The 13,911-nt window shown below is 33.8% G+C and overlaps 2 protein-coding genes and 1 long non-coding RNA gene across 3 annotated transcripts in view; all 3 read right to left on the bottom strand.

The window, feature by feature from the left end:
- Positions 1–13,911, bottom strand: part of LOC133197760 (N-terminal EF-hand calcium-binding protein 1-like) — a 252,915-nt gene that overhangs the window by 86,401 nt on the left and 152,603 nt on the right. The window lies entirely within an intron of this gene.
- LOC133197757 (protein SON-like) lies at positions 1,968–5,993 on the bottom strand. The gene is made up of 2 exons (XM_061333955.1): positions 5,920–5,993; positions 1,968–3,521 (listed from the first exon to the last, which is right to left on the bottom strand). Exon 2 carries the CDS (start codon positions 3,515–3,517, stop codon positions 2,198–2,200), a length of 1,320 nt encoding a protein of 439 aa, XP_061189939.1. The 5' UTR covers positions 3,518–3,521; positions 5,920–5,993; the 3' UTR covers positions 1,968–2,197.
- LOC133196760 (uncharacterized) lies at positions 11,342–12,673 on the bottom strand. The gene is made up of 2 exons (XR_009722407.1): positions 12,633–12,673; positions 11,342–11,659 (listed from the first exon to the last, which is right to left on the bottom strand). It is a non-coding gene; the product is annotated as an uncharacterized LOC133196760 (long non-coding RNA).

Below are 13,911 nucleotides of genomic sequence, written 5' to 3'. Positions count from 1 at the left end.
GTTTGGGGGCTCTACCAAAACTTTAAAATTCCTTGACAAGCCAAAAAAATAAAAAAAAATAATAATAAATAATGATAATAATAATCAGACGTTATTATTGAAGGGACACAAGCATATAGTAGCTTAATCTCAGCGAGATTCGTAGGGACTAAAAATTTTGGTCTGGTGTCCCTAGGTGTCGTAGGGACACCAGTCCAAAATTTTTAGTCCCTACGAATCTCGCTGAGATTAATAGTAGCTATGCTTTCTAAAGTATTCTATATATCTGCAAAATTATTGGGAAGGGGTGGGTCGTATTGCAAATAAAAAATTGCTGAAATTAGTACGTTTTAAAAATATCATATTACTGTATATAAAAAAGAGTGTATACAGTAATATGATGTTTTTAAAACGTGATAATTTTAGTGATTTTTATTTTAATGCGTGTATTCAGACACACCTGGCAAAACACTTTATACACAAAATACACCATCCTGAAACAAAGCGTCTATAGTAATTACAGGGTGGATTCATAAACTTAATATCTAAATGCTTATGTTTAATTGTTAATCTAATGTAAATGTGCATCGAAGGCAAGTTGAGCCCCTACTTTTTTGTAGTATAGGCCTAGTCAAATCCTCACATGTAAATGTAGGGCCTAGATGAAAAAAAAAGGTAATGGAAAATTGTCATTCTATGTACAGTCAATTAACAAGTTAACAAAATTTAAAGAAACTGGAAATTTTTCCATCTCAAAAAAGCTTCGTTCTTTTTTTTTTACTCAATTAAGACTGAATAATATAAGTGCCCACAAATTACAGATAGAGGTTGGCAGTTACTGTAATCCAGTTGTATACTCCAAGGGATGAAAGATATTGTAATAACTGTCAAAATGCTGTTGAAGATTAATATTTTTTATTCGTATGTCCTTTATAACCAACTGCAAAGTGAATATTGTAAACTTTATAACAATACATGAATGTATATAACTATAAAATTCTTAAATGTTTGAAGAACATACGAGTATTAGTTTTGAACGAAATTTTGGAGTTTTTGAAAGAAATATTTGTAACTTTATACGTGATGCATTTTTTAAAAAAGAAAAGAAAATATATGTGATTTATTTATATACTGCAGGTATGACTTGCACCACATGTAGTTTTTCTCAATAAATAATAAAAATAAATGTTTGTTCATCCAAAGATTTTTATTCCGCTTTGGCTCTGGCGTGAACTCAATAAACGTACGTGCTATTAACAGGATTAACGCTTATCACCGATATTTCCCCCTAAGAGTGATTCGAGACAATTGATGACAGGAGCTCTGAGAGGTGGATCTAAAAGAAAAATAACATTTTACAATGAAAAAGGCGAAGATATAAGGAACAGTGATCGATCTCAAAAAAATCTTTAAACAATACAAATTTCTGACGAGTGCATAAAATAGGAACCCCTGGACATTCCAGAGGTGGGATCAGGTGCCATCCTTGCTCATAACATTAGTCTGTTTATTACCCAGGAGCAGAGAAGAAGATTTTCAAAGGTCAAGAACAGCAAAGCCACAATTAGTAATATTGATATGGAAGCATCCTGAGGTAGTGTAAATTTAAGCCCCCCCCCCCCCCCCTTTGTAAACTTTTCAATACTGAACTGATTTCTGTCTTTTCATAGCCTCTTTTCATGTGCTCAGGTGAACGATGTGTCATTGTTATTTTTCTAGTCTAATTTTAGAGCCAATCTTGCAATGTTAGCTCCACCTCTCATGCATACCTAATGTTTAATCAAGGGCAGGTAAGTGTAAATTCTCTATATTTGTAAAACAGTAAGGACAAAAAAGAGAATTATATTTAATTGTATCAAAGTCTAAAATCATTTTAACATTTAAATTTGGTGCAAAATTGACAGAATTCTTTAGTAAATATACAAAAGTAATATAAGGTTAAGATATAAAAGCAGCAGAGGCTCCGGAAGAAGACCCAAACCCCAGCGTTAAGTGCATTATCCTTTATTGAATTGTAGCAAAATATTAAAGTAACAAAATCATTTAAAACTTAGTTCCTGTTTATATTGAAATTAACCACATGGTCTGGTACAATTCTGCATTATTGGCTACAAACTCTCCATGTGACATTAACATTCTAAATACTGCCCTCTGACTGAATTATTTCTGGCAGCTCCAATGCCCCTACACTCCTACACAATGATTCCACGTCAAAGTCCTAGTCCTCATTTTCCTGTTTCTCTGTCTTTAGGATTAAGTTCTTGCAGTTTTCAGTTTTTACTTCTATCACAATCTCTGGTTGTGCTTCATTATAAGACATACAGGTATTTTTCTTTTCAAGTTCAGCATTATGGTCTGTGATATTAGTTGGAAATATAGCTGATTTATTTTCATCAAAGAGTACTGTAGAACTGACATCTGATGACTGACAAAGTGAACACTCGTCTAAGTTTTTACTCCCTTTGTCTGTAATAATTGACCTCCTCCTCTTGACTGGTTCCCTTCTATCACAAGACATTGAATTTGCCCTCTTAATTGACTCTTTACTGTTACCAGACATTGACTTTGCCCTCTTAGTTGACTCTTTACTGTTACCAGACAATGACTTTGCCCTCTTGGTAGGTTCTCGACTGTTACCATACATTGACTTTGATCTCTTGATAGGCTTCTTGCTGTTACCATATATTGACTTTGCCCTCTCAGTTGACTCTTTACTGTTACCAGACATTGATTTTGCCCTCTTGGTAGGCTTTCTACTGTTACCAGTTATTGTTTTTGCTCTCTTAGTTGGTTCCCTACTGACACCAGATATTGACTTTGCCCTCTTGATAGGTTCCTTACTGTTATCAGATATTGACTTTGCTCTTTTGGTCTGCTCCTTACTGTTATCAGACACTGACTTTGCTCTCTTGATCTGTTTCCTACTTTTACCAGACACTGAATTCCTCTTTTTGACTGGCTCCTTAATGTTACCAGACACTGACTTTGCCCTCTTGGTGGGTTCCCTACTGTTACCAGACATTGACTTTGTCTTCTTGATCGGCTCCCTACATCTAACATTTGTTGTGGCAGCAAAACTGCTTTGATAATCAGGCAAGGATTTAATGTAAAGGATGTTTTTCTCACTGTTATTAAATTGAAATTCAACACAAGAAGATGATCTTAGGGTTGACAAAGCTGATTCTAAAGAATCATGTGCAAGAGAATTTGCGATACAACGTAACTTAATACCGATTTGTTTTCCAAATTGAGCAACTCTAAATGCTGCATTTAAATTTAATGAACTCTTCCCTGAATAAATTAACTTCATAAAGTTATTAACATCTGCAGTTGTGAATTTTGAAGCCTGAATTGTGTCAATAGTATCAATGTAGAAGCCAAACATTCCCCACATTGCCAGGATGATTTTATGGGCATAAACTTCTCCGTCACTACACTGTATACAGCAGTCACAGAGGATTCTGTTTTGTTGATACAGATAAAGGACATCGGTCAGTTTGGTTGACAGATTGGAGACTGTTAAGGTAATTTCTCCCATAATCCTGTAAAATATAACACTGCAATCAAGACGATTCTCCAAATCCTGTAAAATATAACATTACAATCAAAACGATTCTCCATATCCTGTAAAATATAACATTACAATCAAAACAATTCTCCATATCCTGTAAAATATAACATTACAATCAAAAATGATTCTCCATATCCTGAAGAATATAACATTACAATCAAAACGATTCTCCATATCCTGTGAAATATAACATTACAATCAAAACCATTCTCCAAATCCTGTAAATATAACATGATTACAATCAAAACCATTCTCCAAATCCTGTAAATATAACATGATTACAATCAAAACCATTCTCCATATCCTGTAAAATATAAAATTACAATCAAAACGATTCTCCAAATCCTGTAAAATATAACATTACAATCAAAACCATTCTCCATATCCTGTAAAATTTAACATTACAATCAAATCGATTCTCCATATCCTGTAAAATATAACATTACAATCAAAACCATTCTCCAAACTCTGCAAAATATAATCAGTCTAGTCGAACCCTCAAACGGGAGTATACCCTCAAATGAGGGTTTTCAGTCCCGTCATGCAATGCACAAGAACCATGAGAACGGGAACTCTTGCAGTATCCAATATAAACAAATTTGCCTACATCATCTTCTTATGAAAAAAGATCGATAATATTGTCATTACAATTTTTTTTAAATTATGGAACTTAAAACACAAGGAAAAATATTCAAAGAATGAGAAAAATATGAATTTAGAATCTAGATTTAAAAAAAATAAAATATAATTGTGTTTTCCCCCAAACAATCGTAGCTATTTAAAAAAACAAATTGCCAAACATTTTATTAAATTCTTATAAGATATAAAAGACAATAAAACGATAAATTGCACTTGAATTTTATTTTAAACTGTATTTTTGTTACACTTCCTGGGCATGATTATCGATAGTAAAGACCATCGATTGCTAGTCAGAGGAAACGCGGACTGAAACGCATGATCATAAATAAATCAATATTTACACCACATTTTCTTGCATTTTATTACAAAAATAAAAGACATAAGGAAAAATAATATATTTCTTTTATAATTTCAATTTAATATTAGTGGCTTATATCTGTTTATCAAATATTTTATCTTAATTATCTGGATGTCATGGAGCCAAAGATCGCCAACTTTGCCAGTGAATAAATCCCGATTTGTACAATAAAGTTGTATTTTTGTAAAATACAACTTTTAAAACACCTTTAATCTATCATTTCCGAGTGGTTCTACACCTGCGAAATGATCCGTTACTTTGCACTGGCGTTTTTTGTAAACCCCTACTTTTTGCATGAAATATGCACATATTTAAGCATCTGCGCATGCTCATACCCCTGTTTGGGGGTATGGTTTTCCTATTTCCGTTTACCCCTGTTTGGGGGTTCGACCAGACTGATAACATTACTACTCAAAACAATTCTCCATATCCTGATAAATATAACATTACTATGATTCTCCAAATCCTATATGACATTACTTTTTACCTTTCTATTTTCTTTTAGATACTACACAAATTCAAACATTTCAAGAAATAAGATATCATTTTTAAGAGTTTCATTGGGATATGGCATGAAGTTGGTTACTTGGATCAAATCCTAATATTTACATTTGCTATGTTTTTCTACTAAGCCAACTGTGAAATTGATTTGAATGCCATTTTCGTGTATAAATATGCACGGAGAAACTCGCGCTAAAGTGACATCACAATGAGCTACAGAGACGTTAATAAAATTTTAACGATATAGGGCAGCGAATAATTCAAACATTGAGTATATTTTTGATGCTTTTGAACATGTAAAATGTATTAAATATAAGGAATGTTTTAAAGTTTAGTGTGAATTATTGGTGTGTAAATCACACAGACTTGCATGTAGACATATTTTTCATGAAAATAGCGCTAGCATGATGCATCATGAAATATGCCTACATGACAAATCTGTGTGATTTACACACCAATAACTCGCACAAAACTTAAAAACATTCCATAAATATTTACATTTGCTGTGTTTTTCTAATAAGCCAACTGTGAAATTGATTTGAAAGTCTTTTTGTGTATACTCACACGCAGAAATATACACTGTGAAACTCGCACTAAAGTGACGTCACAATGAAGCTAGAGACGTAAATAAAAATGTAACGATATACTCATATAGGGCAGCAAGAAATTCAAACACTGAGTATATTATTCATATTGGTGCTTTTAAACTTGTAAAATGTAAATATAAGGAATGTTTTTAAGTTCAGTGTGAATTATTGGTGTGTAAATCACATAGACTTGCACGTAGGCATATTTTTCATGAAGCGCACTACGGCGATACTATTTCTGGGGACCGGTAAAGTAAAGTCGTTCCAGAAATTGTTGTGCTTACTGTAAAAAACACGTATTCTTCTACTTTATATGGATATGGCTTTGTTGCATACGCTGTACTGTAGTAAATATTATCACATTAGTCCACTTGCCGCTAAAACCGCTTTAAAAATGTTCATGCAGGAAACAAATTGCTATCACTAAATCACAAAACTTTAAGTACAGAATACGTATTTCCAGAAAGATTTCGTACCAAGTCAGTCCTCATCATAGGTAAAGAATTCAAATACATCCTCGACTTGGATTACATATGGACGAAAAGGATTACGTGTAAAGGGTGGGCCTATGAATAACCAGGCATTTTTTCCATGTACATTATGTATATTATGTTTTACGGCGTGACCGTTGGGGCGAGTGCAGTTCATTTTGTAACGCTTGTAACTTTGATCACAGGAGTCGGCAATTTTATCAATAAATTGAAAATAAATGATAAACAGGCATAAATCCTACCAGTGAGCTTCGCGACTCCTGTGCTTTGATCAACCTCACCAAACTTCAAACTGTTATACATTGTACTAGATCTACTTTCTTTCGAAAAATATCTAAGACTTGATCAATTTAGAGCATTTACGATAACACAAACTTATCAACATATATTACCAATTGTTCATTACAAAAATTCTTTTTTCGTTTTCTTCAAATTTTATCAGTATAAGAAACTAAATCAAATAAATTAATTTAAAAGCTAGAAGTAATACCAAAAACACAGATTTATTAAAGGAAATGTCAAAATAGAAACACGCAACATCATAACTGTAACGTAGATTACAGGGGACTGGACGTAGATTACAAGGGACGTACATTACAGGGGACGTAGATTACAGGGAACGTGGATTACAAAAACATCACTCACTACACAAGTTAACCATAAAATACAAAAAAACTTTTGGATATATGAATAAACTTTGATAGACAAAAGACACTAGCTAACATCATTTAGAAATAAAACCCCCTTATCGAAGATTCGAGGGTATATAGTTTTTGCCCTGTCACATATGTATTCCTTGTGCCAAGACTTTTCTTTGGGTGCTATCATATTTGACCCTTTGACCTTGACCTTGGAGTTTGACCCAGTTTTACAAAATTTTACCCAACTTTAACCTTGGCCATAACTTTTGAACAGTTGGTGCTAGGGCTTTCATACTTCACATGTGCAATCCTTGTGACAAGACCTTCCTTTGGATACCAACAACTTTGACCATTTGACCTTGACCTAGGAGTTTGACCTACATTTGAAAAACTTTAACCTTGGCCATAACTTTTGAACGGTTTGTGCTAGGGCTTTCATACTTCAAATATGTAATCCTTGTGACAAGACCTTTCTTTGGATACCAACAACCCTTTGACCTTGGAGTTTGACCTACTTTTGGAAAACTTTAACCTTGGCCATAATTTTTGAACGACTGGTGCTGTTTCTTTCATATTTCACCTGTGTATTTCTTGGGAGAATGCCTTTCCTTGAGCACCATTAATTTAGACCATTTGACCTTGACCTTGTGTTTGACATACTTTTGAAAAAACGTTAACCTTTTCCATATCTATTCAATGGTTGCTGCTAGGGCTTTTATATTTCACAGATATATTCCTCGAGACAAGACCTTACTTTGGGTATCAACATATTTGATTTGCATTTGAGAAAGTTTAACCTTTGCTATAAGTTGCCATACGGGGGCATCAGTTTTTCACAAACACATCTTGTTTGTATCTTTTTTTTAAAGCAAATTATGGAATCGTTCTCTTCATACTTTTGGAGAAGGTAAGAAAAAATAACTTTATTTTGAAATTAATTCACAGATGGTAACGTTATCACAAGTGCTGTCACAGTGTGTATTATAATGAAACGTACTATACGAAAATATTTTGCAAACACAAACACAGCATATGAGTTTTAATTTTATTTTTCATCCTTGTTTTGTAGTGATAACTTCTGTAATGTTCTAGATAATGTTCACCGTTTTCTCTTACGTTTCGATTACATAACGTAAGCTACCTTATCGACGCCGTATGTTACTTTTGCTTTAAGTAATCGTATTATAATCTTCAGTCATAAAAAATTCAGGATAAAATGATTGATTTGCTTCGAAGATATAGATTTTTGTATATATAAATCATTAACTGATAAGTAATAGCTAGACCAGCTGCTAAGAACGTAGCTTACAGTATAATGAATGTGTGACTACATATATATGTATTGTTCGTGGTGTCAAATTTAAATGATTACAATTTATGAAGGGTGAACTTATCTAATATATAATATAGAACAATTTAATAAAAAAAATATTTAAAAACATAATTTCTTTTCTTCAAATTTTGCAATTGATTGGGCTATATATTTTATTGTTTGTTGTTGTTGTTGTTGTTGTTGTTGTTTTTTTGACATTGAAATCCCATCGAAGTACAATCAGAAACAGTAGACAGTGATACATGTATACAGTGTAAAAACGTAATCCATCATCATCATCATCGTCATAATCTCCTAAAAAAGAACATATACCACCTGTCTCTAACATTTTATCAATAGAATGACAACGAAGATTGCAAAAACATAAATTATATCTTGAATTGTCTATTAGTAGGATTATGTGTTTATAATTAATTGCCCTTTAAGATCTCTGTTATTATATTGATTGCAATACATGTATTTTTTGTCTCCCGCTTTCGCGAAAGCGAGGGGACATTAAATCTCATTCGTCTGTCTGTCACAAAAACTTTAACCTTGGTCATAACTTTTGCATGAGAAGAGATAGGGCTTTCATATTTCACATGTACATACCCGTGACAAGACTTTTCCAAATATACTATGATTTTTGACCCCATGATCTACCTTGACCTTGAAATTTGTCATACTTTTTAAAAAATGTTATTTTTGCTTATAACTTTTGATTGAGAAGAGGTAGGGCTTTCATATTTGACATGGGCATTACCTGTGACAAGACCTTGCCAGATATACTATATGTTTTTAACCCCGTGACCTTCACGTTTGACCTACTTTTCAAATTTTTATCATTGTTTATAACTTTTGATTGGGAACAGATAGGGCATATTTGACATGTGCATTACCAGTGAGAAGGTGTTTCCGAGCGTGCTATGATATTTACCCCTTGATCTTTACCTTCATGTTTGACCTAATTTTTAAAAATTTTAACTTTGGTGATTACTTTTCAATGACATATGATAGGGCGTACAAATTTGACAAGTGTATTACCTGTGTCAATTTTTTCCGAATATGCCGTGATATTTGACCCCATGACCTTGACCTTCAAGTTTGACCTAATTTTCAAACATTTCATCAGTGTTGGTAACTTTTGAAGGAGCGAAGATAGGGCATTCTTATTCGACAAGAGCATTACCTGTGACAAACATTTCCAAATGTACTATGATTTTTAATTCCATGACCTTGAACTTGAAGTTTGACCTTATTTAAAAAAAAAAATAATATTGCTAATAACTTTTGATTGAGAGAAAATATGGTATTTACATTTGACATGTGCATTATCTGTTTCAAGATCTTTCCGATTGTATACTCTGGTTTTTGATATTTGTTTTCACATGTGCATAACTTGTGAAAAATACCTTTTGGGATTTTATTATGATGTTTGACCTCATGACCTTGATCTTGAAGTTTGATGTAGTTATATCCTTTGCCATAACTGTTATTAATTCAATAATTTATGTCTCTTTTGTATAATGCACAGACAAGACAGGAAACACAAGCAAGACAGTTACAATATGTCATAAATAATGGCATCCCATCCACTAAGTTACCGAAAGCGGGGGACCACAATTCTTTGCATTTGCTTGTTGTACTTGAATTTAATGTACTTTTGCAGTCAATTTAGTTGAATTATTCACTTTACCCATTTTTTTTCAAAGTGTAATTTGCTAAAACGTTTACTGTAGGTAAATTATTGCGATTGTTATTTTCATATTTGTTACATTAATTCAATATTGTGCCTTATAATTAAACTTTGTTATGGTAGGTCAATGCCTTCTTAATAATAACAGACCCGTAGGGTGACCCCCATCCCCTCCAATTATTTTGCCGATATATAGTATACTAAAGAAATCAAAGCTATTTATGGATAATGAAGTCTGTTGAAATTTTTCAGCTCACTTGAGCTGGAAGCTCACGTAAGTTTTTCTGTTCACGTTTTGTCCGTCGTCCTTCTGTAAACTTTTCACATTTTCGACTTCTTCTCAAGACCCACTGGGTCGATTTTAACCAAATTTGCCACACAGCAAAGGTAAAGGAGATTCAAGTTTGTTCAAATGAAGGGCTGCGCCTCGTTCAAGGGGCGATAATTAGAAATTAATGAAAATTTTGTAACATCTCTACAGAAATCTTCTGATGAATAACCACATTACATAGTTTACATCCAAGTTTGTTCAAATCATTACCCCGGGATAGGGTGGGGTCACAATGGGTGATCAAAGTTTTATAAAGGAATATTTTAGGAAAAAAATCTTTCAAATTCTCTTTTTCAAGAACCGTAAAGGCATGATTAGTCATATTGATATGGAAGCATCCTCAGGTAGTGTAGATTCATTTTTTTGAAATCATGACTCCCCAGATTAAGACACAATGCAAGTGGGGCCACAATGGGCAATAAAAGTTTTACATAAGCATAAATAGAAAATAAAATCTTAGAAAATCTCTTCTGAAGAAAGGGCACGATTAGTCATATATTAATATGGGAGCATCCTCGGGTTGTGTAGATTCAAGTTTGTTCAAATCATGAACTCCCCCCCCCCCCCCCACACACACACACATGCATACACTACACTTACCCCCGCTAAGGTGGGACCACAGATCAAAGTCTTACATAGGAATACATAGTAACAAAATCTCTCAGATTCTTTTTCTTAAGCACTGCAATGCCATGTTTAGTCATATTGATATGGAAGGATCCTCGGGTAGTGTAGATTCAAGTTTGTTCAAATCATGATCGACCCCCTTGAGGTAGGAAGGGGCTACAATGATTCAATGAACTATCAAGTTTTACATGGGAATAAAATAAATAAGGAAGATTAATCAGTTTATGAAGAACAGCAGGGACATAGTGACTCAAGTGAGCGTTGTGGCCATTGGCCTCTTTTTTGATCTATCTTGCTGGCTGAGATGGCATATCAAGAAGTAACGTAGATATGAAAGCAGACAGGGGAATACACAAGCTTTGATCACAAAAGCATGAAATGGAAACTCATGTAGCTTCTCGTATATTGATGACTGTCAAATATGGTGGTGCCTCGCTATCATGGACACCTTTGTTCCGAATAAAATAAGTTAATGATACCGTTGAAAAACAAAGAGATTTCTCTAGATAATGTTCTTCTTACTGGACCTTTGCATTCTATTCCTGAGGTCCTATATTGTATACAACTATACATCATGTTACACGTGCCATAAATACAAAAACTAAGGAAAAAGCTGTGAAATATTTATTGATCCTATAGAACAGACATAAAAGTCGAGGTGTTCACTTTCTGGGTGCCTGATTTCTGTCGGTAGTATATCAGTCGTAACCCTCGCGATCTTCCACACACTCTAGGTAACACCGCTCGTTCCTCCACCTACATAAGTCATTGCAGATGAAATTCTGGGCCGAACTCGGCTGATGACGACACCGGAAACGGCAGAAACGCATAATAAAGTCACAAGAATGGCATGCCATGCCCTTGAATCTAGCCTCGTTTTCAATCACTGTTGCCAACAACAGCACAATGACGAAGGTAATAAGTTTCTGAAAATGACGAATTGTTCAGGTTATTGAATAAACTACTGCTGAGGTCAAAATTGCAAGCATTTTTGCACCAGGAGTGTTTGAAATGTAAGTGCAATACAGACTTTTCAAATGCACCATACGATATTTGGTGGTTTTGATATATGTTTAAAGCATCCATGACAAAGGCTAAAACTCCTTTTGGCCCATAATTTGGGACGCAAGCTAGTCAATCTACCAAATTTTCATATTTCATGAACTAGTATCTAATATATTTATAAATGAAAAATCACGGATATAGGCAAGCTTGTGCTCTGTGCCTCCAGCATGAAAGTGAAATGTATCTCAAATGTGCTATAAATTAAATTCCACCAGAATTGAGGAAATCTGGTAAATGGTCTAATTTGTTACCCTCTTGTCGCCTCCATGTACAATTCGAATGAAAATAAATGTTTTCAATATATATTGTAAATTATCAAAATTTTAACTGCATTTTGATTCTCACATCAAACAAGAAATCAAATTCGGTCGTTACCATACCTTGTTCTTTCAGCGGGCTTTTGAGGACTCGATTAAAGATGTGTGTTAACTACATGTATTACATTACAGAACCATGGGTGCAAAAACAACACTAAAAGAAAAACCACCAAAATATGTTAGAAAATGTCAGATCCCGAATTAATTTTGGAAAGTGATTGCATGGTGATTAAGAACTATAGGGGGATACTCGGAAATCAACCGGATTAAGCTATATGGGGGATATTTATGCCATTCTTTATAAAAGATATAATTATGTTTTCATTGAGAGGCGGCCAACCCTGGTCTCCCTAAAATTGCCACTGAAAGATTATTATCTGTCTTTTTAATTTGGTTGTAACCATATTATACATGTACGCTTGAATACAGCCTTTTTTATCTAACTAATTACACTTTTATTAATTACGCATGAGTAAACTTTATTTTTAATAATTAAAAAGATTTAGGAAGATCTTACCATAGTGAATCCTGCTTCCTGAAATCGAGAAAATCCAGTTGTAAGTGGAATATGTAAACCTCGATAGCTACTCTGTAACACGTTGAAGATGCGGTTAATTTAACCCACGTTCACCAAAATTAAGTTTGCTTTTTTGTGTCTGGTGAGTTGATTTCAAAGGGTAATCAGAGAGAGAGAGAGAGAGAGAGAGAGAGAGAGAGAGAGAGAGAGTTTAGCTATAAAGGCAAAAAGAATGGTGATGTTTTTCTGACTGCAGCGGGTCTGGGACCACATTAGCCCCCCTTCAACAGCAGGTCCAGGGGGGACAACCCCCCCCCCCCGGAAACTCCACAAAAATAGACAATATTTAGGAATGTTAGAATGATACAGAACAAATTACCTTTGAGTACTGAAACAATTTATTGAAATATATTCTTTCATCAAAAAGTTTTGTTTTTTAAAATGAATTAAATAATTAATTTGAAAAAAATGTTGGATGCTTTTGCATATGCAAGCATGCATACATGGTAGCTATTCCGCTGAGAGAGAGAGAGAGATGCATGAGACTTCTTCAGTATTGTTTCTACATAACATGTATGTGCTTTTTTCAGGGGGAATGGGGGGTAATATGTTATATAAACATCAAAACTGATTATCTGAGTGATCTACGTTGTCTTTGACACTTTTAAAAACTATTCTTTTTGTGCAAGAACCCCCCACCCCTGAATCTGTAGAGTAAGACAAAGTATTTAAAAAAAAGTTCCTGCGCATATTTGACCTAAATTGGTAACATCGAGCGTGGGTTTATAATTTGTTAGGTGAGGCGATCTAAATCAACAAGGTTAATCAATCTTTTATCACTTCAGTCTTGTTTAATATTGTAGGTTGTTGAGCTTGTCTCCCCTTGTGCATTGTCGTCTGTAAACCAAGTTTTTTTTTTTTTTTTTTTTTTTTTTTTTCAAGGTGTATTTTAATACACTAGGAATACAAGTAGTTCTATATGCTGAAATTCTTCTTTTTGATCTTTTTTTTTTTGTTCACTCAGATTTTTCGAAATGCGCTCGACCCCCCCCCCCCCAATATATTTCTTTCAGAGTTGGTATTTTAAAACCTTTTTGATTTTTAAATTACTATTAACTTGATATTTATCAAATGACAATTAAAATTTCAAAATGAAAATTAAGCAGTTCAAATTGTCCATTGACCACGTTTACTCTAAAACTTTGTCAATGGGCAATTTGAACTTCGTTGGATCCGCGCACGAGCCTTCTCAATATCCGGCGAATTACAATATTTCTGT

Source organism: Saccostrea echinata, unplaced genomic scaffold (genome assembly GCF_033153115.1).
Source record: "Saccostrea echinata isolate AGI-Se365-2 ecotype Australia unplaced genomic scaffold, CSIRO_AGI_Sech_v1 ptg000030l, whole genome shotgun sequence".
Taxonomy (NCBI): domain Eukaryota; kingdom Metazoa; phylum Mollusca; class Bivalvia; order Ostreida; family Ostreidae; genus Saccostrea; species Saccostrea echinata.
This window is presented reverse-complemented; position numbering and strand designations above follow the sequence as displayed.